The 25,535-nt window shown below is 37.5% G+C and overlaps 1 protein-coding gene across 2 annotated transcripts in view; it reads right to left on the bottom strand.

Moving 5' to 3' along the window:
- Positions 1-223: 223 nt before the first annotated feature.
- ANKRD27 (ankyrin repeat domain 27) overlaps positions 224-25,535 on the bottom strand; it is an 89,469-nt gene continuing 64,157 nt past the window's right edge. The window contains exons 18-29 of one of the 2 annotated variants that reach the window (XM_020985050.2): positions 24,473-24,670; positions 22,666-22,725; positions 22,433-22,552; positions 21,639-21,683; positions 13,733-13,855; positions 7,976-8,170; positions 6,964-7,083; positions 6,280-6,441; positions 4,915-5,026; positions 2,973-3,051; positions 2,692-2,764; positions 224-1,701 (exon numbers count right to left, since the gene is read on the bottom strand). In XM_020985050.2, coding sequence (XP_020840709.1) covers positions 1,402-1,701; positions 2,692-2,764; positions 2,973-3,051; positions 4,915-5,026; positions 6,280-6,441; positions 6,964-7,083; positions 7,976-8,170; positions 13,733-13,855; positions 21,639-21,683; positions 22,433-22,552; positions 22,666-22,725; positions 24,473-24,670 — 1,587 coding nt within the window. In that variant the 3' untranslated portion in view covers positions 224-1,401. Of the gene's footprint in view, positions 1,702-2,691; positions 2,765-2,972; positions 3,052-4,914; positions 5,027-6,279; positions 6,442-6,963; positions 7,084-7,975; positions 8,174-13,732; positions 13,856-21,638; positions 21,684-22,432; positions 22,553-22,665; positions 22,726-24,472; positions 24,671-25,535 lie in introns of both variants that reach the window. The other variant, XM_020985049.2, reaches the window with a different exon arrangement.

Here is a 25,535-nt window from a genome sequence, read left to right on the forward strand (position 1 = left end):
CTCTAATCCCAGATAGCCTTCCAGTTGAAATGATCAGTGGGTCAGTATTCTACTTAGAATTAATTATGAAGGATTCAATATAGGACTCAGTGGATTCCTCCTGGTAAAGAAATTCAAAGTTCATTTTATCTTCACAAAGAATACCGTGTGTTATAGATGAAGGCGATTAAAATGGCTTTACATACACATCCCTAACAGTGACAACAAAAATAAGACTTAGGCATTTTCAAGAATCATAAATTTTACTGTTTCTTTTCCATCATTTGGCACATATCCAAGGCACATTAGAAAATTAGCAGAAATCATAAATTATTTTTTAGAAAAATATACATAAACCCCTCCCTTCTACAAGCACACGAGTGTTTCCAACAGCATGCACAAGCCATTTTCTCTATAGTGAAAAGATATCTGAAAACAGACTCCAGACAGTCCTGAAAGTCTGAGGCCCTAGACAAGTTATCAATAGCATACAATAAAAAATAAAAGCAATATTTTCTATAGAAATTTATAAAAGGAACACATGTGAATATGGCAATGATTCCTTCAATCAAAATCACAGTAACCTGGTTTGTGACATATCACAGCAGTTTAATCAAAAGCCTCTTAGGAAAGATGTGCCCGATCTTGTCTCTTTAATTTGGTGGCCCTCCTTGGAGTGTGGGATCTAGGAAGGAGCATCATTAACTAAGAGAAGGGTTTCCATGAATGTGCAAGTTCTCACCGCTACAGGTGCATACGTGAAGAGGACCAAATCATCTGCATATCTTGCTAGTAAAAGCATTACACTTAGCTTTTGTTCATATATATTTTGCAGGACAAACAACATCTTTACTAAAAATAAATGCATTTAATTGTGATTTGGTTATCCTTGTGTCGCTTTGCTAAGGAGTGGTGTTTTTTTAAGTTTTGCTTTCTTCATCCAAATGTTACTTTTCTGTACAGCATCCTCACAGTGTCATGAAGATTAACTGCTTTATTTCAGCTTATTGCAGCATAGAGAAATTGAACTTATAAAGTTTGCTACTTTATACTTATACTTATACCACTACAGTGGTTCAAAACCTTTTGGTAGAAGAGGTCATCAGAATTTCTCACTTTAACCAAAGGACACCAATACTTAAACCCAAGACTTAGTGATTCAGAAACCATTGCTTTCTGCTATCTTTTCAAGTGCTTTAAGTTCAAGAGAGAAGTCAAAATAGAGGGAATTTTTTGGTTCCATTCTTTACATTACTCTTTTCCTAGTTCAGTCTGCCACAAAGCAGTTCCATGAAGGACACTCCAATAACAGGTTCCGGCTCTAAAGTACAGACCCTGCAACAACTCTTGCGGAAGGCTTATTCTTCTTCTAAGCCAGCTGTGAAGGTGCAGTCCTAAGCCTTATTTTAAATAACAGCAGCATTATCTTGCTAGCTCTTTACTTTCTGGCAGCAAGTGAACCTTGTTACTGCTAAGAGTCTTCAGACGGTAAACTAGCTGGCTCCTGATGAGCTGATGAGTCACCATTATGAGCAGCTTCTGGCTCCTGTGATACGCCTGCTGCAGTAACAGTGTGCCTCCGCTGCATTCGCTTAGTTCTACAGCAGCCTGTACCACTGTGTCCCCCATAGGTCTGCCACTGTTTTCTTCATCAGTGGTATTAGATTTGCTCTGCTCCAGTTGGTCACGGTCTAACTTGACCTTATCACTCAGAACTGCTGGCTAGGGAAAGAGAAAAAATGGTAAAGGCCACTAAGAGGTGTTCTTTCAGCATCAGTACCAAGACTTAATAAAATGTTTTTCTTCTGAGATTTTTACTACTACATCTGTGAACCTATTTGCCTTCAAACACCATCTCCATGAGTGAGGTTTATTGGTAAAAAGGAGGGATCTTGCCCATTTTCTTAGTGTATGGGTAACCAGAACTAGGAATAGCTGAAATAGGATACAATACTTGAAGTAGTTAAAATAGGATACATAATTTCTTTGTAATGTTAGTAATATTAGTAAAATATAACTTTGAAATTCATGGCAGAAATATTATCCATTCTAATTCTCACTGTCCAAAGCCCAAATCTAGTGTCTCTGAAACAAAAATAGTGATTCTGCGACAGCAACAATCTCACAATTCTGTCTTTTGTAGACTGGGTCATGGTTTTCAAATCTGAACATTTAAGTCACAGTGTTAAGAAATTTGAGTTACATATCCACTCAACTAGATGTTTGGCAAAGCTAGTGGCTAAATCCATTGATATGCAGGGGTTTTTTTCTTTTTCAGATTTATTAATACATTAGGTAAATCCATTTGTATGCAGCAATCAACTTAAATTTTCCAAGGTCACATCTATTTCATCCACCAGGTGTGACTTCCCACATGTTCAACATAACAGCACTTCTGTGTTTTTCCTTAGCAGTATACCTCCAACTAAAAGACATTTTCAAGTAATAATAAAGAATATAATGAAAGTATAAGTTTTATTAATCATACCACTAAAAATTCTAATTTTTGCTCTTAAATTGATTATTCTTATGTTGCAGTGACAGAGCATAATAGAACAAATGATGAGTGTACAGGAAAAGTAGCTAAGCACTTCTAGTAAATTAAGAGGGTATGATTATGAAACCTCTAGGTTAATAAAATATTTAAGCCCCTCAATACAGCTTGGCTTTTAACATTTTTTTACTGAACACAGATTAAGCTTGAAAACTTACCTGACTCAGAAAGGCATCATCAAAATTGGGAACACTTCTGTCTCTTGTTATGGTTTCCGGTAAAGTTTTTGATCTAAAATATAGGTAAAATAAAGTTATAAAAGTAAACACATCAAAGAGTCATATGAAACAACATCAGTGACCACAAGGTGGCAGCATCTGAATGAACAAAAAATTATTCATGTATATTTTTAATGGTTTAAATTGCATCTTTCCAGCTTCAAATAAATTTTTACAACAACAAAAAAGCAAATACTAAGTAGAATTTTTTAAAAACTTACTTAAACTGACTAACTGAATGGACAAACTGAAATCTTCTGCTTAAAGTATCATCTGGTGGTCCATGTGGCCTTGAATTCACTGTAGATGTAAAGAATGAACTGATATTTGAATACTGTCAAGGTCAAATGATATTTTAGTAATATCTTTTCAAAACCATAGCTAAGGGGGCAGCTAGGTGGCGCAGTGAATAGAGCTCTGGCCTTGGAGTCAGGAGGACCTGAGTTCAAATCCAGCCTCAGACACTTAACACTTACTAGTTGTATGTGACTTTGGGCAAGTCACTTAACCCTGACTGCCTCTTACCCCACTCCACCCCCCAAAAAAAAGCCAAAAAAAAAAACCACCATAGCTAAGATACTATCCTTAAATTTTCTTTGACAATAAATTTTTGTTTTGCAAAAGTATTTAAACTTGGTCATTCTAATGAATTTCACTTATTTCTTTCTAAATGTTTTGGCTTTTGGTTGCATTTTTTTTAGGCCAACCCAGAGGGCACTTAGTACCATCTTAGGCCCATAAGATAGATACCAAGTAAGTAAAAGTAGCAGGATAGTGCTTAAATCTAAAAGACAATCTGCATGAATCAGTACTAAATTCTACTCATTTCATGAACTGGTTTTTAAAATAAGAACTAAAGTTTGTGATTAGGTGAAAACAACTTCTCAATTGTGTGAATTACTACAAATATTTCCAAATATGGTAAAAAAACAGCTCTAGAGACTATCTGAATAACATGAATGGTGGATGGATATAATAACGCTTAATAACGATGATAATAATAATAATAACAGCTAACATTTATATAGCACTTACTATGTGCCAGGGACCATACTAAGGTCAGTGCTATTATTCCCATTTTACAGATGAAGACACTGATAGAGGTAAAATGACTTACTAGGGTCACACAGCTGAAGCGTCTTCACAGGTCTTCCTGACTCCAGGCCAGGCACTCTATCCACTGTGCCACCTGGTTGCCCTAAATGCTGGTATTTTTGTTACTGCACAAATACCAACAACCAGTATGTACACTTCATAAAATCCTTCCACTACTAAGAAAAAAATCTAGAGAAAAATCTTTTTCATCTTGGAATCTGATGCTGATGACTGATGCTATATTAAAAACAAAAAATCCCTCATCTTCTTCTACTGAAGATGGAGCAATTAGCTACTTAGCATTATCATCCATATGCACTCAAGCAAAATGCTTTAGGTAGCATCTGCCCAAGCAGCAGATTAATGCATGTGCCTGGAACGATCCCAAACATCTATGGAAACTGTTTTCCTCATCAGCTTACTAAGAAACCAAAAAAACTTAAGCTAAGAGGGTAATATCTTATTGTTAATTACTATTAACAAAATTAAATGAAGTGCTTACTACTAATAATTAAAAGGCTACCACTTACTAGGCACTCAGGATATTTATATTCATCTTTTAAAAAATATATCACACAAAACAAAACTTAAATTTTGCTTCTTGGAGAATATTAAGATGAGTGAACATATTCAAGAAATTTTGTAAAAAGACCCCTGGAGCTTGGGTTTGAGTCCTATCTCTGCCACTTAATACCTGTATGACAACAAGCAAGTCACTTCTATTCTCTGAGCCTCACCTTCTTTATCTGTAAAATGGGGACAATAATATTCACACTGCCTATGTCACAGGGTTGTTGTAAGGAACAAATGAGATAAAGATATGCAAGTGCTCAGTGATCTGTAAAACACACTGTATGTGTTGTTATAGACTGGTCTTCAGATTTACTATCTATCCCTTACTTTCTGCATAAAAACCTCTTCAGGCAGTAGGAAGCTTCCCTGCACATCCCACCTGCTCCTTACAATTATATTTTACATACAACCTCACATTTACACAAAATAGACAGGAAAGGCAATATAGTCATTTTTGGTCTCGTCTAGTTACATATCTCAGAGAAAAATTCTTACATTTTTTCCTGATCTTAACAGCAGCATGCCCTTCACCATCTGTTTCTGCAGCATCTTCTGACATTGCAATACAGCTGGGTACTGTCTGCAACAATTCCATGATCTTTGAATTCTATGAATTCAAAGGGGACAAGATGATTTAACAATTACTTTTTGAATTCAGGGCAACAAACTGGTTAATGATTTTCAATCTATATACAAAGGAATGTTACTAGAAATGTTATTCAAATAAAAATTCAGACAGCTGGCCAGAGAAACTCACTGATCATCTCAAACAGTGTATTAAAAACCACACTACATAAAACACTTGAAAAATTACAAAGACAGACTTTTTTTATTATTAGCTTGTTGTCATAAATATCACACTGGTTAATAATAAAAACACTAGCCTAATTTTGGCCTAACAGTAGTGTACCTGTGTCCCAAAAATTCCTCTTCATTTAGCTACCATGTTCTTTTAAACCACAAACTCTGGTATAATCAGCTATAGAATTTACATTCCAATTCTATACCACCAATAACAACATAGACTTAAGTAATAGTCACTCTATCTATAGCATATCAAGTGAATGCTATATGATTTTGGATGAAACATAACACCAGAATACCAAGATGAGTATACCTAAAAAGGAAAGTTGTCCCCACCTCCTCTCTCTATAAAACTTACTTAGTAATACCTCTCTAGATATGGTGAAGACTTAAGATTTTTATTTCATCAATGAAATCACGTCTAACATGTCTTTTAATTAGCTAGCCACAAGTTATCTCTGATGTGCTGTTAAAGAAACTACTGTATGTTCCTGGTGAAGATACACAAACCAGAAGTGCTACTATAAAGTCTTAGCTGATAACCTCTACTGCTGAAACAATACAAAAGTCCCGGGACTGCTTGACTGTAATAAAGGAGGATTCCAGACTAGAATCAGTACCTTACAGCTCACCCACTAGTTTCTAGATAGTGGGCACAGTCCACCACACAACTATTTGAGAGTTGATATTGTTAGGAATGTAGAGAACTCTCCCTCAGCAAACTTATTTAGCACCTATGTATAAGGCAGCGTGTTAGGTAGGCACTGGACAGGAAATATGAAAGATAAAACATCATGGTTTCTAATCTAGTGGAGATTAGCACCTAGCAGGGTGAGGAAGAGAAGGACTTATATAATGATACAAAGAGTACAAGGCAGAAGTGTCATAAGGAGTCATAACTCCGTATGGCAGTAGCCCAACACGCTCCACAACTGCTTTCCATAACACCACTTTGGGCAGTCATAGCAATCTGAAGAATAATCCAAGTCTATTCTAGACAAGAGGAATTCAAGTTGTCACGGAGACTTTAGTTCTTAAGATATTTCCTCCACCTACCTGTTCAGCACAGTCCATAGGGGTACACTGTCTCTTATTCCTAACGTGGACTGATGCTCCATGAAGCAGCAGGAGTTCAACCAGGATGGCATGATTTCCTGTTACAGCTTCATGCAATGCTGTGTTGCCCCTGTTGTTAGAAACATTAAGAGAGGCCCCATGCTGTAAAGAGAAAAACTTTCATCAAAGTTTATACTGAAATAGGGGTACAAAGCTAGCAGGATGGCAGTAGTACTGATTATTTCATTGTAAAGGCTATCAAGGAGATCCATTCAAAATGGAGGATGTTATTCAAACATGAGAGAAGGGCCATCAGAGAACTGAACCATGGATGGCAAACACAGCGCAAAACCTCACACACCAGTTATTCAAATCCCTGACTTTGCCATCCATATGGAAACACGAAAAGGAGCAAATACATTCCTTCTGCAATTTGTATTTTACAGCCTGATACTAAAGGGGACCCAGAAGTCTGACACTACTGCACAGGTACAGAGGACAACTGAAAACAGTCCCCAATTCCCTCCCCATCTATCAAAATAAAGAAGGGCCAGCTCTGAAGAGCAGCAGCTACTCAGCTTAAACTTAAGACTGCTGCTAGTGCTGAACTGGTGTTCACAATGTAGGGTCACAAAATATCTCACTCCAGAAAAAAGCAAACCTATTTTGAGGGGTTTTTTTTACCTCCAGTAATAAGGCAGCTGTTTCATGATGGCCATTCAGACAAGCATAAATGAGGGGTGTGTTGCCACTTGAATCTTTTTTATTTTGTTTTGCACTGAAGTCCATTAGGTTCTTCACCACCTATTCCAATAGAAGGAAGACATTTAACTTTAGACTAAAAAAGTCATAGGCTACTGCAAATTCTTCAAGGACGCTTCTATTTCATCATCAACTTTTAGTAGTATACATGTGAATCTCTAGGCTCCAATGGCAAAATGTCCACAGTTCATACATCAAGTTAGTTTACAAAGGCCAGCTAAATGTTTACTCTAATAACTGCTGCTCACAGCATTGTGGCTGAATGCAAAGAAGGAACAGGTCAACCCAACTCAAACTGCGGGTTCTGTTTGGGTTCAGACCCTTCACAGTCTTCATCTAATCCCCTGTAGTAAAATCTAATTCAAAAGCTTTTTTTTTTTTTATCATTATCAGGCATTGCAAATGCTCAAAGCACCACTGTATAAAATACATTGTATAAAAATTCTATATATAAAAACACACAGAAGATTCAAGATAGTCTCCAAGGACTTAGCTAAACTATGAGCTACTATAGTCCCAAGTAAGGGGACTAATTTGCAAAACCCATGAATCAATACCTCCATGAAGACTTCATCCCATGCACAAAAAGGGACTAGGTTTCTAGGACTAAGTCTCAGATGCAAATTGTTGAGGGCTTCACAGAATGTATGCATATAACCATCTAGTCTAGTTTACATCCACGGTGTAATACCCATGGTCTCCCCATCCTCACAAAACCCTAACTTGATCCTTCCATCTCCACTACTGTCCTATTATCTCTTCTGCCTTTTGTGGCTAAACTTCTTGACAAGGCCATCTATAAGAGGTGCTTCCACTTTCTCCCTCTTACTCCCTTCTTAGCCCATTACAATCTAGCTTCTGACTAAAACAAGTACTGGACTAGGATTACTGTTAGTAACAGGGGCCAGCAGTGACTAAAGCTCAAGACCACTACCTGAAAGTGTCCCTTCTGGCAGGCAAGATGAAGTGGGACAGCCCGATTAACATTCTTGGCATCCACATTGGCACCATGCTTCAAAAGGAGGGAGACGAGATCAGTCCGACCATGCAGCACAGCAACATGCAGTGGAGTGAAGCCATCCTGATTGGTAACATTCACTCCAAGCCCATTGACAGGAATCTTTCCAAGCTTCTTTAAGGATTCAAAAGGTAGAGAGAAGAGAGAAAAGACATCATAACTACTTAAGAACATCTGCTTGAAAAAGCCAATGCTGACTAATAATCTTGCCTCCTATGATAACAGAATCTTGGATTTTAGCGGGTTGTATAGTTGGTCCACATATACACATCCCATTTATTCTATCCCCAAAATCAGATCTATATTTTTCTACCTGCCAGGACACAGATTTAAAATCTTAGTGCAAAAAGCAGAACATCCCCCCTACACTGGATGATACTTGCTAGCCTCATTTTTTAGTAAAGTGATCAAAAAACTCCACCCTAGCCATTCCTGATTTCCAAAGCTTTTACAAGTAGATATGCTAGGGGTTATTAACGTCTTTTCTAGTGAGAATCACTGACTCAGAAAAAAAAATGGAACGTAGGAAGAAATCAAAGGCCAGATAGAAATAAAACACAAACCACATAGTTCCGGTTTTATCTGCTGTAGAGCTGGGCTTTTTGTTTGGGATTGGGAAGAGGAGTGAGATAATGTAGGACACAGGGCAGAACTTCCCTTGTTTAGGGGGGATGCTGGAGGACAAGGAGGCAGGGACAGCATCCCAGCCCTTGTCTCATTCAAGAACTGTGTTGAAGGCTCTTTCCTCCTCACTGGGGCTTGCTGCCTTGGCGCCTACAGCTACTCTGCCCTGAGCCATCACAACACTATAACCCCTCATTACCACCAAATACCCATGGGACTTTGTACCTAAAGGCCATGTTGTGGAGGCATTTAATCCATCCTGCTTCAGTCAACCACATGAGAAAAAGCAACAACGCCTCAGCCTTCTATGACCACCAAGAAGCCAAGCACCAAGTTTCTCAATAGATGTAACACCAGAGCCTCCTCTGCATATCAGACCAGATCATTTGCCTAGACCTCGTCTAGAAATAGTACCTCAGACACAAGGTCAAACCAGGAGCCAAGTTATTTTGTCTTGTTATTTCCTCTACCCCTCATCAGGTTGAGAATTCACTTCTTAGCCATACTGACAAAAGGTACCTGAACTGATTCTCTATTTTTCAAACTGGCATAACCTTTAATATTCAGGTCACATATCCATTTTTAATTTATTATGGTACCTGGAATAAGATTTTGGAATAAACCTAATATCTACCAGATGGCTTTTCAGTTTTCTTAGCAGTTCTTGTCACACAGGGAGTTCTTTCCTAGATAACATAGTTGTAGGTTTATTACACACTGGGTTATTGATTTCAGTTATTTCTGATTCTTCCTTAACTTCTCCACTAATCTACTTTTCTATTTTTTAATCAGTGCCAGGTAATTTTGATGATTACTGATTTATAATATAGAAATGGTTTCTAGAAGTGTTATCACTTCCATTCCTACTATTTTCCATTAGTTTCCCTTGATAGTCTAGATTTTTTTGTTCCTCCAAATAAATTGTTAATATTTTGATAGCTCTGTAAAGTAGCTTCTTTGGTGGTTTGATATTTCACTAAATCCTAACTTAATTCTGTTGGTACTGTCATTTTTATTATATGACAGAGCCCAACTACAAATAGTGTATATGTTCCTCCGGTCATTTAGTTGTTCTTAATTTCTTTAAGGTGCATTTTGTACTTATATCTATGAAAGTTATTAAGCATGCTTTGGTAGATTAACTCACCAGACAATTTCTTTTTTTTTGTTATTTGGAATGGAACTTCCTTTTTTTGATTAATTCCTGCTAGATGTGATTACTGATGTAAAAATACGGTTAATTTTTGTGGGTTTATTTTGGATTCTGCTACTTTACTAAAGCTATTGTTTCAGTTATTTTCTCTGCCGATTCTCTAGAATTTTCTAAGTAAATCATGCCATCAGCAAACAGGGATAGTTTTGTCTTCTCTCTCTACCTATTTTTATGCCTTTAATTTCCTTCTCTTGTCTTACTTCTACAACTATCTCAGATAATAGTGGGTTCTCTGGTATTTGAGAGAACATATTCACAAATGTAATGATCATCACAGGAGCCTTGAGGGCAGGTGCCTCAATCAAATTGTACTTCCCTGTCCATGCCTAATAAATGCTTACCTTCTCCTGTTCTAATCCCTACAGATTAGGGTCACTAAGCTGCGTAAGCAAAAAATGTTCTTCTGTCTTTCATCTCTACCCTTCTGAGTCCCTAGCCTTGCTCTACCTTCTCCCTCTTCCACTGCACTATCTGGAACTCCCATTCTAGCACTAACAAACTACCTTCACCTGAGACCACTTCGTTTCATATGCTTTCTCATCTTATTTTACTCACAGTAACCTGACTCCCCAACCTGCCTCCGACACACTGGTTCAGCAAGAGATGTTTCAGGCAGCTCGTCACTGCCACTTCAAGACCTTCTGCCACTATTATTCAGCAACCTTTCCTCCTTCAAGGTTCAACCCATTCTTCTATATCATTCTATCTAGATCCTTGCTGCAGTCATCAATCAACACAGAGGCATTCTCTTTTCTTTCTCAAGGAGTTCAGAATATGGCTCATAGCATTCTCCCCCAATCCCTGCCCTCATATTTGGCACTTCAATATACTCCCCTGATCTTTGTATCCTCAAACTACCTTTTATTTATCTGTCTATATTTTGAAGGAAAGGAATGGGTTTTTTTCCCATTTTTTTCTTTGTTTCCCAAATACCTAGCATAGTGTTTAGCACATATTAGATATTTGATAAGAGAAAGAAAGAGAGAGATACAAAAAAGGAAGGAGAAGAAACACACAGAGAAATGGTATGGGGATGATGAAAGGGAGGGAAGGAAGGAGGGACAGAAAAATGGGATGGGAGGGGAGAGAGAAAGAAAGAGAGAGACTCAGTAGGTTATAAAGTTTCAGTAACTACTGAAAGTACTTATACACTAATATACTATGGGTGGAGCTGTGAAATGGTGTATACACCTATTCTGGAAAGCACTTTGGTATTATGCAAATAAAATGACTAAAATGTCCATGTTCTTTGAACCAAAAACTCCATTACTGGGCTATGCTCTCAGGAAGCCACTGATAAGATGAAAGCCCTCATATACATCAAAATATATTTATCGCAGAAGTTTTTGTAATAGCAAAGAATTGGAAACAAGTAAATACCCATCATTTGGGGCCTGAAAAAAACTGTGTGTCTGAATGTAATGGAATATTAATGTACTGTAAAAAAAGTATGTATGTGGTTAATACAGAGAAGCATGGGCAGATCCATATAAACTGATGCAAAGGTGAAGCAAAGCCAAGAAAATATATACACAATAAAGACAACATAAATGGAAAGAACAATGACACATCAACAAATTAAAAGTGAATGTAACAAATTACAAAGATCAAGCATGACTCAAATGAAGAGATGAGAGGACACCCCACCCCACCCCTTCATGGATGATGTCCAAAAGTGTTACACATTACACATGCTTTCATACTTTTTCAATATCTCAATTAGTGGTGCTGATTATTTTTCCTCTTTAAAAATATTATTTGTTATAGATGGCTCTCTAGGAGGAGTATCACCAAGATACTGGGGAAAACTGATGATGTAAAAAACAGAAGACATGAATAAAAGCTTATTTTAACAACAACAAAAAAATAAAGTACTTGTCATATCCTTCAGTTCACTTGGATAACACACTTTAGAATATTATTTTTTTCCTTTCAGAAACTGATTAGCCAATTAACCACAGAAGTTTGCTGGAGGCATTCTCTGGATGGCACATGTATGATGGTTTGGGTTTTTTTTGATTAGGCAATGGAGTTAAGTGACTTGCCCAGGACCACACAGCCAGTAAGTATTATGTGTCTGAGGCTGGATTTGAACTCAAGTCCTCCTGAATCCAGGGCCAGTGCTCTATCCACTGCCCCACCTAGCTGCCCTCTGCAAGTAAGATGAAATCAAAGACTAGTATAAGAGTTTCTCCACACTTGTTTTGCCTGATAGCCATGTTCCTATGATGTCGCATAAAAATGGTCATTTAAAATGCATAAGGGAAAATGAAAATAATACAAAAGTAAAATTTTCTGTAAAGTAAATAATTATTTGGCAATATGAAATAGTATTAATCAATTTTATCGACCTGTATACATCAAATTTGCCTAGAGTGAGGCACAGGGATAGAATAACAAAAAAAATTCTCTCCCAGAAAGCATCAAGAGCCCTGATGCAATAAGTACAAGTTACCTGCAAAAGGTACACTGAGGAAGGAAGCACACTCACAGTCCAAACTCAGACTTTTCCCAGACAGCAAATATATTTAAAGTAACGAAACTGTTCAACCAACATATCAGACTTTAAAATGACAATAACAGCTAGTACTTAACACAGTGCTTTAAAGTTTGTAAAATACTTTATATTATCTCATTTGACCCTCACAATAGCCCTGTAAGGTACATGTTATTATCTCCATTTTACAGATTAGGAAACTGAGGTTGAAAGAAAGTGACTTGCCCGGGGTCATGCAGCTAGTGTGTGAAAAGGGATTTGTACTCAATTCTTCCTAACTCCAGGTACAGGGCTCTAGCTACTGTACCACCTAGCAGTATCCAAATGAGTCTTACACCCTACAAAATAATCTCCACAAGGGGCACGGGGTTTACATGTTTATTATGGCAATATCATAAACACTAAAAAAAAACACTTGTTCAGAACCCCTTCTTTGGAGCTTTCTTCAGAACTAATTTATAAACCACACTATAAAATGGCTCTCATCCCATTTCAGTCACACCTCATTTTTTAAAAAATAATAAAAATAGTACCCAGTTTGATCATGCACATGCACATCACCAGATCACCTCTGACTGCCTTTGGGCTATTTCCAAAAAATAAATCTACCCTAAAAGAACAAAGACACTAGCAATATTTAAAACAGTATGTTGCAGGTTTTGAACACAATCCCAAAAAGAATTCCAAGAATTACTGGTGCAATGGATTAAAAGCTGAGAAGGCATGACTCCTGCCCCACCACAATGCGTAAGTTCTCAAGTTTGCTTTTTAGAAAAAAGTACAATTTAACAGTCACACTTTGTGCATGGAGCAGACAGCAGTGATATCTGCACCACCTATTACACTGTCTTGTCTCTGTCTTATTAAGTAGCTCCCTAGTTCCCTCAAGAAGGAGGCTGAGCTAGGTGGTGCAGTGGATAGAGCACCGGCCATGAAGGCAGGAGTTCAAATCCAGCCTCAGACCAAACACTTGACACTTACTAGCTGTGTGACCCTGGGCAAGTCACTTAACTCCAATTGCCTATAAAGATATATCACTTAACTCTAATTGCCTATAAAGATGTGTGTGTGTGTGTGTGTGTGTGTGTGTGTGTGTGTGTGTGTGTGTGTGCATGTGTGTGTAAAGAAGGAGGCTGGCTGAAATAAGTATGGCCAGTGCTCAGTCTCTAAGGGGATTAATTATAAGCTCCTTGCCACTGCTGAGCTAAATCTCCTCCATCTTTAGACTGGCACATTTAAAGAGGAGATCACACTCCCACTAAGGAAACAGTCAGTCGGTGGAGTTAATAGACATATACATAGCAGGACTGACTTTCTCATCCTCCAGAAAGAGCCAAACCTTTTGTCGTGGAGCACACTTTGGACACTGGCATAAGGGATGACAAAATTCGACATCTGCCGTTCTGACAGTATCTTCTCCATCTTCTAAATCTTCATCCATCCACTCCAAGAGATAGCGTACCTGGCACCAATTAAAGTGGAGAAAAAGCTTTCACTTGGTACATTAGGGGAACTTAAAATAGAGCTTGCTTCTTTTGAAATCAAATTCACTTATGAACACACACACACACACACACACACACACACACATACATATCACTGCTCACAAGCTCACTGATGTCAGCACCTGCAATTCTCCAAACAAAACAAAGCAATTTATTACTTCCTGCTGCTTCACCAGGACTTCACAGCTCACTTTTGTCCGAGCTCTTTTAAATCCTTTTAGTGAAGATTTAAAGAGATTAAGGTACTGTTTAGTGTTAGGTCATGCCAGTGCAACAATTAGTTTCACAGTGGAAAGTAACAGAGAGATGACAGGAACATTTAGGCATGACTGCTTCAAAAACCTATACCTCACAGGCAGAATCATTTTTTTAGACCTTCACAAAGTGATGTATAGAGGAATGAGGCAGACGGGGAATATGGATTCTATGCAACATTATGCTTTGCTATAGACTATCTTTGTGACAAATCACTTTTCTGGAACTCATTTTTCCTACATAAAGAAAAGGGGACTGAATGAGATACTCCCTAAAGCAGGGCCATTATAAATGGCCAAAAGTTTGTATCACTAAGTGTTTCTGTTTTTTGCTTCTTTGGGTTTTTTTTGCTTAAGAGTACAAAATAGATGATTAGAGAAATGCAAATCAAAACAACTCTGAGGTACCACATCGCACCTATCAGATTGGCCAACATGACAAAACAGGAAAATGATAAATGCTGTAGAAGATGTGGGAAAATTGGGACACTAATGCATTGTTGGTGAAGTTGTGAAATGATCCATTTGAGAGAGCAGTTTGGAACTATGCCCAAAGTGCTATAAAAATGTGCATACCCTTTCACTCAGCAATACCACTTCTAGGGTTGTATGCTAAAGAGATCATAAAAACGGGAAACAGACCCACATGTACAAAAATATTTATAGCCGCTCTTTCTGTGGTGGCAAAGAATTGGAAACTGAGGGGATGCTCATCAATTGGAGAATGACTGAACAAATTGTGATATATGAATGTAATGAAATACTATTGTGCTATAAGAAATAATGAGCAGGCAGACTTCTATTGGGTCTGGAAGAGATACAAAATACTCTAGGAAAACTTGAGTGGAAGAGAACATTTTCAACTGGAGAAAACAGAAAAGGTAATGGGGAACATGGGCCAGGCCTTGAAAATGAATATTATTTCAATGAGAAATATAGTAAGAAAGAAATACATTCCAGGCATGGAGGAAGGGGGCGGAGCTGGTTAGGAACCTCTCTAAAGGTTCAGATGAGACTATTAAATCCAGAGGACAAATGAAGAAACATGTAGCGTAACAGGAAATAAGAATATGAAAGAAGGCTTGAAATGTAGTTTGGAAGCAAACTATGGAGAGCTCTGATATTAGGTTATGGTGTTCTTTTTTTAATTTTAGAGGCAATATAGAACCACTGAAGCTTTTTGAAAAGGTCAGAGACATTGTCAGACTTATGCCCTGGGAAGATTATTTTGGCAGCTGTGTTACAGTTATGTCACTACTGATGGTCTCCCTGAGTTCATCTTCAAAAGAGCTATTTGTACTTTTTCATATAGCACTGAAGTGTTAATGTCCAAAAGCAGTGGTTCAGCAGTCACAGACAAGAAAAACTGTCGGGGCGGATTCTGGGAAGATGGTGGAATAGGTCAGAAAATTCCAAGCTCTCAAGATTTTCCCCCACAAAAGAGATAAAATAGCACCTTAGGGTGAACAAAGGTGTGGGGAGGGGGGGGTTTAAATAAGAACACAACAGGGCTCCTCCTGGGACAATCCAAGAAGATATGAAGCAAAATCCCAGGATGAGGTTGGTCCCTGTGAAGAATAAACAGCTCCAGGCAGGGTCTGCTTAAACAACAAGCCAAAAGCCCTGGGTTTAGCTGGGTTGGGAGGCTGCCTGGGCCCCAGCCACAAGAAATTTTACCCCCAGTACAGTGAGGGGAGTTGGGTGTCTGAGCCAGGGAAGATCAAGGGAACCTCTGCTGACAAGGAACACTCTCTGTGCTGCAGAGAGTGGAGAGCAGCAGGGCAGGATGGCCCTGGCTGTGGGCACCTACAGGAGGATAGAGGTTCAGCTTTGGTTCCAGGCTAGAGGGGAAAATTGAAAATCTGAGGCCAGAGGCACCATCCCCCATACCCCAGGACTAGAGGTGATCATGGACTAGAAGGTATAACTACAAAAAAAAAAATGCACAGGCAAAGGAGAAAGAATCCAATCATAGAAAGTTAGTATGGGAATAGAGAAGGCTGAAGTTCACCTTAAGAGGAGGATATTAAAGCAAAGAAATCCTCTTCTACTCTAAAGAGTAAAGTCAAATGGTCACCTGCCCAAGAAGAATTTACAGAAGAACTTAAAAAGGACTTTAAAAATCAAATGAGAAAGATTGAGAAAAACTTAAAAAAAAATTAAGAACAATCCAAGAAAAACAAGAAGAATATGAAAACAAAGTCAACCAGTTAGTAAAGGAGATCCAGAATCTTAAGGAAGAAAATGACACCATAAAAATCAGAATTGGGCAAGGAGAAGCCAGTGAAGTTACAAGAGATCAAGAAATAATAAAACAAAATATAAAGAATGAAAAAATAGAATAGAAAGTGAAACATCTTATAAGAAAAGCAACTGATCTGGAGAACAGATCAAGAAGAGAAAATTTAAGACTACTTGAAAGCTATGATCAAAAAAATGAGTCTTGATAAAATAATACAAGAAATAATTAAAGAAAATTGTCCTGAAGAATTAGAACAAGGGGAGGGGGAATAGAAAGAAAAAATCCATTGATCACCACTTGAAAGAGATCCTATGAAGAAAACTTATAGGAATATTACAGTCAAATTCTGAAACCCCCAGCTCAAAGATAAAATATTAAGAGCAACAAGAAAAAAACAATTTAAATATGATGGTGCCACAATTAGAATCACACAAAACCTAGCAACAGAGACACTGAAGGACCACAAATGTTGGAACACTATGTATCAAAGAGGAAAAGAACTGGGATTCTGGTCGAAAACATCATACCCTGCAAAGTTAAGCACAATCCTGAATGAAAGAAAAAATGGATATCTGATCAACTGTCAGACTTCCAGGACTTCACCTTAAAAAAAAAATGGAACTCAATAGATTTGTCATACAAAAGCCAAGAGAAACACAAGGTACATATCAAAAACTGATTATAAGGGATTCAATAATGACAGACTGTTCACCTTTTATTAAAATGTAAAACGGATGTCTTAAGATTGTCATTAGCAACTGGGTAGTTTGTAAGAAAGACTGGGGTAGACCCGAATATGATATGACTTTAAAAAGTAAAACTATACAGGAACAGTTGAAAAGAGTAATTATCTTATACAAATGAGGTGCCAGAGGAAGAACTGACACAGAGGAATTAGATGAGGGAGGAGGGCTGGTAGTTCTGGTAGCCCACTTTCACCAGGAATGGGTACAAGAGGGAACAATACATACATATATATCTAGAAGAGTATAAAAGTCTTCTAAATTTGGAAGAAATAAAACGGTAAGGGAATAGGAAGGGGGGAGAAGATAACAGAGGGATCTTTGGAGGGGAGGATGAGGGAATAGGTTAAAAGTGGGTATAGAAGAGTGTTCAGATTTATGGGAATGGGAGGATAGAAGAGGGATCCTGGTTGGGGGGGAGGGGGTGTAGGCTGAGGGAAAGGTAACAGGTAGAAATAAACTAGAGGAGTCAGGAAGGAAAGGAAATAAGAGATACACACAAACAAAAACAAGGATCAGGTGTAGAATTTGTTAGGTAAAGTATATGTCTATATATGTATGTATATATGTATGTGTACATATACATATGTGTATGTATATACTGCTATACAAATTTATCCATACTTAATTATAACCTTGGGGGGGAGGGGAGGAAGAGGGGGAAAAAAGAACAAAGTAAAAAGTACACAGCGGAGAACAAAATAAACTTACAAGGAAGCAAAGAAAAGATGGACAACTCACAACACAAAGTGTATTATTCATCATATAGCCTTTCTTGAAATTAAAATTTATTGCTATATATTTTGAATTCTCTATGTTCTGCTGTGCACATGGCATGCTTTTTTTCTTTTCTTACTTTGTATTTAAGTTTCAATATTGAAGTTTACGATGTTTCTTTTTCTTTTCTCTATTCTGAATTTGAAAAAGAAAAAAGAAAAAAGAAAATTCCACTTTCTGCCAAGAAAAAAAAAGAAAGAAAAACTGTTACAGAACTACTTGCAAGTTTGTTCCATTTTATGCTTATTTGTTGTTAGTTTCATCTCTGAGTCATCTTCAGATGATGTAGTTCAGGTGAGTATCGAGCTTCTGTAGACTTTTTGCTTCTACCTACTTTCTGCAGTTTTAGGAGGCTAATACCACTCATAATCTTTCATAATCCTCTTCTGTGGGGTTTTACAAATGAATCTGCATTCAAAAATGGTTTTGTCCATAGCTTCCATCTTTTTGCTTTGCAAGAAAATCAAATGTTGTTAGCTAAGACGGTTTCTCCTTGGCTCTTTTTGGCCTCATCACTGAGGGACCATAAAGGCAATGAGAGAACATAAATAATTATCCACACGTATGTCTACTTTCTCATCTTTAAACAAATCTTTGTAAGAATGATCTACACACAAAAAATAAATAGAAAAATAAAAATTAAAAACAAAGAATGATCTACATACGTACAGAGGGTATCTTTGATGAAAACATGAAAAGGGAATAGGCACAGTTTTGCATACAATTCCCTGTAACAGACCACTTCTTTACAGTCAAACAACTGACTGAAATAAAAAATGAACACACAATTTTGAAGTGTTTATTGATTGATTAAAAAAGTATTTGCCTTTATAGGACAAAGTCTAAAAGGTTTTCCTCTAATCTCTCCTATACATTAAGAATATGTTACGATAATAAAGATTTTATGATAAATAAAACTATGAAGACAATCCTGTTCAATGACTCTAATTGTTAATATGGGAGGAACAAGGGAAACAAGAAAACAAGGAAATGCATTCTTGCCAAAAATGTATTCACCACTGTTCTGCAGGATCATCTTGCTCTGCCATTTACCACCTGTATGACCCTGGCCAAGTCATATAACTTCTCTGAGCTTCAGTTACCTCATCTGTAAAATGAGAAAGTTGAACTCAATAAGCTCCAAGGTCATTGCATGTAGGTCTAGAGTTATGAGTCTATGACTCCCTATAGATAATAAATAATAATAATGATAATAACAGATGCCCACATCTGTATGTTGATCAAAAGTTTTCAAAGTATTTTTCATACATTATCTTATTTGATCCTCAAAACAACAATGTGAGACATGTGCTGTTATTATCCCTGTGTTACAGATGGGGAAACCAAGGCTCAGAAGTTAACTGATTTAATTAGGTCATACAGCTAGCTGGATACTGCATATGAACCATCTTTCCATAACTCTCAATACTGTACTCTATCCACCATGGCATTACATCTCTTGGGACAAGTCCTCCAAAGAGATGTTCAGGTATGAAGCTGTCACGTATTGCCTCCATTAAAGCCCTAGAAGGGTCTTCAGTAAGATGTATAATTACTTAAGAGATCAGACTTAACAATTCATATGGGAAAAACTAAATGAATAAAAAATGTCTACTGTCTCAACTATGACATACGGCTGAATAGTCAGTCAAATGAACAAGTATATCAGTACCTATCAAATGTTGCTAAAACTACAGAAGGACAGTGAGTTGGATCCAGAATTGAACAGAAAGAAAATTGCATGTGGGAAATTGAACCACTAATGATTCCAAGCTGCCCTTCCCATTCCACCTCCCTCAGCAAAAAGATTCATTTTTTAAATACAAATGTTTTCCTGCTAATGCTGTATGGTTGCAAATCTTGGAATACCACAAAAATGTGAAGAGATTAGAACTGTGGTTAACCTTTTAAGTCAAGGGAGACAGACACATGGTAGGCTCAAGTGGATTACAGCAATTTCCCAATATGCACAATTAACAGGATAAAATAAATCATTAAAGAAATATTACTCAAAAATTAGTGGGTCAGTGTCAAGAAAAAGGGATAATAAATAGATGGCCTAGGTACTTAAAGGGAATGACAAAATGTTAAAAAAAAACCCTAAAGGAAGGCCTCCAGAATAACATAGGATAAGAAGGCATGGATGAGTTATGACCTGTACCAATGAAGGGAATATGCTCATTGATGAGATCATGAATCTCATCGATAGATAGATAGATAGACAGACAGACAGATGGATAGATAGATAGAGGACACAGGGTGAGTTGAAGATGAAGGGGTTGTATCTAGAGAATAAAATTAAGGGGTGAGAGAGGATTATACTAGGAGGAGAAAGGGAGAGGTAGAATGGGGTAAATTATCTCACAAAAACCAGAAATGAAAAGGTTCTTACAGTGGAGGGGAAACAGGGGAAGGTGAGAGGGAATGAGTGAATCTTATTCTCACAGGATGTGGCTTAAGGAGGGAATAATATACACACTCAATTGGGTATGGAAATCTGTCTTACCCTACAGGAAAATGGGGAGAAGGGGACAAGAGAGCAAGGGAATGATAGAGAGGAGGGCAGACTGGGAAACGGGGTAATCAGAAGCAAACACTTCTGAGGAGGGACAGGGTCAAAAGAAAGAACAGAATAAATGGGGGGGCAGGATAGGATTAAGGGAAATAGAGTTAGTTTTTCACAACATGACTACTATGGAAGTGTTTTACATAACTGCACATGTATAACCTATATTGAGTTGCTTGCCTTTTCAATGAGGGTGGGTAGGGAGGGAGGAAGGGAGAAAATTTGGAACCCAAAGTTTTAAAAACACATGTTTAAAAAAATGTTTTCACATGGAACTGAGAAATAAGAAATACAGGAAATGGGATACAGAAGTCTATCCTGCCCTACAGGAAAGTAGAAGGGGAGGGCGATAAGAGAAGGGGGGGAGAGATAGAAGGGAGGGCAGACTAGGGGAAGGGATATTCAGAATACACACCATCTTGGTTGTGGGGGAGGGGTGAGAGGAAAATGTGAAACTCAAAATCTTGCGGAAGTAAATGTTCAAAACTAAAAATAAACAATTTTTTTTTAAAAAGGAAAAAAATGATCACGAATCTTACTTTTGAGAAAGATAAGTTGGAGAGAAGACTAGAGGTTGAAGGCTGTTATAGTAACCCAAGGGAAGCAGCAAAGGACTGAACCATAGAGGTGGCACTATAACTGAAGAGAAGGGGAAGGATGTTTTGAAGATAGAATTTCAGATCTTACCAGTGCCACACCCCCACCTCCGGGCAAAAAAAGAGAAAAAAAAATAAGATAGAAAAGCGGCTGCATGGGGTTGAGTGACAAGAAGGAATCAGTGTGGTATAAAGGAAAGAGCACTGAATTTGGGGAGCAGATAGTTGATTATTAACAAAAGGAAACTAAGAGCAGTCAGACATGTAGGAAAAGCAAAAAGGAATAGTGTCACAGACACCAAAAAAGAAGAAAAGCTAGAAGGAAGGTGGCCAATAAGATCAAATACTGCAGAAGGCCACTGGATGTAGCTGGAAGAGACATTAGAGGTCAATGAGTTCAACTCCTTCATTTTGGAGATTAGGAAACTTGAGAAAAGAAAGGTTAAATTATTTGCCCAAGATCATACAAGTACTAAGAGTCAGAGGTGAGATTTGAAATAAAGTCCTCTGACTCCATAAAGACTCCCACTCAATCTTTTTTAAGGTAATTCTAAAAACTTACCATTTCTAGATCTCCATCAGCAACAGCTCTCAAAAGTTTTTCTACCTTTAAAAAAAGGGGATACGCAATCAGATAAGGTATTCAAATGGCTTCTGTAATGTTAAAATTAAATGATTCTGAAAACACAGTGACCTTCATTAACCTCAAGCTTCATTACATATACGCTGTTATTTGTTGAAAGTTTTTAAACAGACAATGATAACTTAATCACTTTGTAAAATATAAATGCTTACTGAAAGGTTCAGGACCAACTCATTATTACTGATGGTAAAGAGAGGTTAGCAGTAGCCCTTATAATCATTTGTAATGGGCTTTAGAATGCACAATATGATTTCTTTTGGTAGTAGATCTATATTCTTAATCATGTTAGCTTAACCTAATACTCCAGGCTGAAGAAAGGTAAGAGATGGCTCAGAATTAGAAACCAACTGACAAGCACTTAATAAGCACCTATTATGTGACAGGCTATGTGTTAAATTAGGGGATAAGCTAAAAGAAATCTTTATTTAAATGTTCAATGAAGATTATCCCCATAGTAAATAACAGAGTTAACTATAAGCAAATGTTTTTACCTCTACATGCCACACAGCAGATCTCATCTCAGAGCTTACATTATTTATGATACCAAAGAAACAGGTACACTTCTATGTTATTCTGAGATATAGGTTAAATAGTCAGCTATGTCAGGACCATACTCCATTTACTATATTATTGTTGCTAGACAAGAAAGCATCTAATTGCAGAGTCCTGCCCTAAATAGCCAAATGCCAACCCTTCTTTAAAAAAAATCTCACCTCTTTATAATTATTTTTTATTTCTTCTTGTCTGAGGTCTACACAAGCTGAAGATAAGCTTGAGATCGAGGAGGCCTGACTGATGGAGTCCACTGAACATAAAGGAGAACGAACAGGGGACTATAATAAAGAAAAGACAACAGGATTTAGTGCCCCCTATCATTAAACACTAGAAAAGTGATGTTTTTGTTAAAGTTAAGATTAAACTAGCAAAAGGCAATATAGATAATTACCTCAGAAGATCTCTTCCCCCTTTCAAAAGCAAGGTGATTGGCTTCCATGACAGATACAATCTAGTTTTAAAAAAAAAATTTAAATACTGAAGAGAAATAAGAAACAAGAAAAAAGACACCCAAAATATTAATAGGATCATGTAACTCCAATCTGATTGTAGTATAAAATGTGAGTCCAAGTTTTAAAGAACAAATCCTTTTATTAAGGGGATTTGTTCTCTGAAGTCTGGATTTGGTCAAAGTGATGGGGTGCTTGGGTGCTTGTGCTTGTACTTGGACCCCAATTTCTTCCAAGTCCCAGAAACACTGTCTCTGACAACCACTCCCCAGCCCAAGGACACTGTGCCTAGCAGTTATTCATGCATAGGCCTCAGCACGACCCTTATCTGGGCTGCTCAGGCCCCAGCCCCCAGATCATGTATCTGGAAGCCTCCCAATTTTTTAGTTGTGAGAAAGCTTTCCTCTGTTGCAGAGCATTTTCTCATGAAGACAGAGGGACAGGGGTGTCCTTGACCGGCCCAAGAACTCTTCCTCTTGTCAGACTTCAAAGATCCATTCCCCTTCCTGTCTGGTATACTCCCTGTATTTTCCCATTCATAGTTCCCAAAGACTTTGGATTACCTCATCAGTGTTCCTGGCATTTCTTTCCCATGCTCTTTTCCATATAAACCCTAGCTGCATTCTCAGTCTCTTGCAGGAATCCTTAAGAATCCTTGCCCGCTGAAAAGCATAACAATAAATCTTTGCCACCTTGAAGAATGCTTGAGTCTGTGAATTCATTCCAGACAACCCATCCTGTATGCCGGTCTTCGAGGGGTCACAACCTCTCAACCTCTTACACCGCAACAAAAGGACTTCATTTGAGGACCTAGAGGGCCACATGTGGCCTAGAGGCCACAGGTTCCCCACCCCTAAACTATTGTCTACAAGCTAAAATCCTTATTGGGGGATTTGGGGAAGACTAAAAACCTGTAAAATGCACAAGCATAACTTAGAAAATTATAAAAAAAACCTCAATTTCCAGAAATGCAAATGGAAGAAACCATACAGAATCTTTCTGGACCACTCCATCTTGATCTTCCCCAAAATACCAAATATATGAAGAGAATAAAAAAGGAAAAAACAATAGCTAGAAAGACTTCTGCACCTGAGCCAGAAGATATGAATTTAGTTTTCCAAAAGTTTCAGAATCGGAGAGTGATTCAAGGAATAAAGTTAACAGTAGTACTTTTCACATTAGTGAAAAGGCTCATTGGAATAAAATAATCACATTTAAATGAAGCTAACTGAATAGACAGAAGTAGAAAGCAGGTTACATTCAAACAAGAAATGCACAGAAACCTGAGTGAAAGCTACTTATGCTAAAAATCTAAACAATGGTATGACCATTTCAGAGCAGATTATACAAATGACAGGGTAACTGGAAAGTCTCTAAAAAGAAATGACAATTAAGTAAAAAGGAAATCAATCTCTAAGCACTTGCTACACACACCCTTACTTCCTACTCTACCTTGTAAAGACTTTTCCGAACCGTGTTTTTTTCTTTTTCCCTATTTCCATCTATGCCTTGGGCAGAAAGAATTTACCTGGTTATTTAAAACCCTTGATGCTCCACTGAGAAAGGTACTTTGGAAATTGAAAATACAAATAAGTGAAATGCATTAATAATTAACATCCAAATACAATTAAGCAGTTGTGAGCCAAACTCTGTCCTCAAATATGTCTGCATTATTTGTGAAAGAATACAAAAGATAAATCTGTGGAAATAAATTATAGAGACTCAAATGTAGAAATTAAAAAATGCTACCTTAGAGTTTAATGCACACTTCAGTGGTGTTTCTTTTATTCGGTTCTGGTGCTCAGTGCTGGCTCCATTTTGCAGCAATACTTCTATGATGCCCTGATAGCCCCAGCGGGCAGCTATATGAAGAGGTGTGTCTCCTTTTTCATTACCAATATCTAGTCTGCAAGAATGCACATCATAGTAGACTAAAGCCTTCACACACTGCAAAGAAATTGGGAAACCATAACTTCATTTGCTATGCATCAAGCAAAAATGTTAAGTTTAATTTCTACTCTCTATATTCTCCCATTACTTAGTAATGCCAACAAATAAGTTTTAACTCTATACAGTGTAATAACAGAGTAATAAATACAGGGTTAAATTTAAAAGCGCTTTGGGTTATCAGAGTAAGATTTTCTTTTTAATGCACATAACATGGAAGGTTTATGCTTTATGCACCACACCTGCCTTTCAGAGAGGAAATACCATCTTAAAAGGGAAAGAGTCAATATCTAAGCACTAAAAAATAACTGGGCATATAAATTAAGATTACAGGTAAAAATCTTAAGTCCTTTAGCCACCTAGCGTCAAAATTGCCTTTGGTATCATAGGTGGGAGAGTCCTTGTGTTTTGGGGACAAAGCAGCCCAAGTTATCCAAACCTGAACCCGGGAAAAAAATTTTACCACTAATCCCACTGAGTCCTAAAACAAGACAAAGCCTCCCAGGTGAAATCTGTATTTCTAAGATGTGTTTAACCAATGGTACTGGGGGCAGGGGGAAAGAGGAGAATAAGACAAGAAATAGAGTGACTGATCAATGGAATAGATTAGGTATACAATATATAAAGAAGTAAATGACCACAGTAACCTAGTGTTTGATAAACTCAAAGATCCCAGCTATTAGGGCAAGAATTCAATGTCTGACAAAAACTGCTAAGAAAACTGGAAAGCAGTCTGGCAGAAAACTAGACCAACATCTCACACCATATACCAAGATAACCTGAAAATAGGTGAAAGATTTAGACATAAAGAGAGTATCATAATTAAATTAGGGGAACTGGAAAAAACTACCTATTAGATATTATG

The sequence above is a fragment of the Phascolarctos cinereus genome, unplaced genomic scaffold (genome assembly GCF_003287225.1).
Source record: "Phascolarctos cinereus isolate Bilbo 61053 unplaced genomic scaffold, phaCin_HiC Scaffold_2;HRSCAF=192, whole genome shotgun sequence".
NCBI classification, from domain to species: domain Eukaryota; kingdom Metazoa; phylum Chordata; class Mammalia; order Diprotodontia; family Phascolarctidae; genus Phascolarctos; species Phascolarctos cinereus.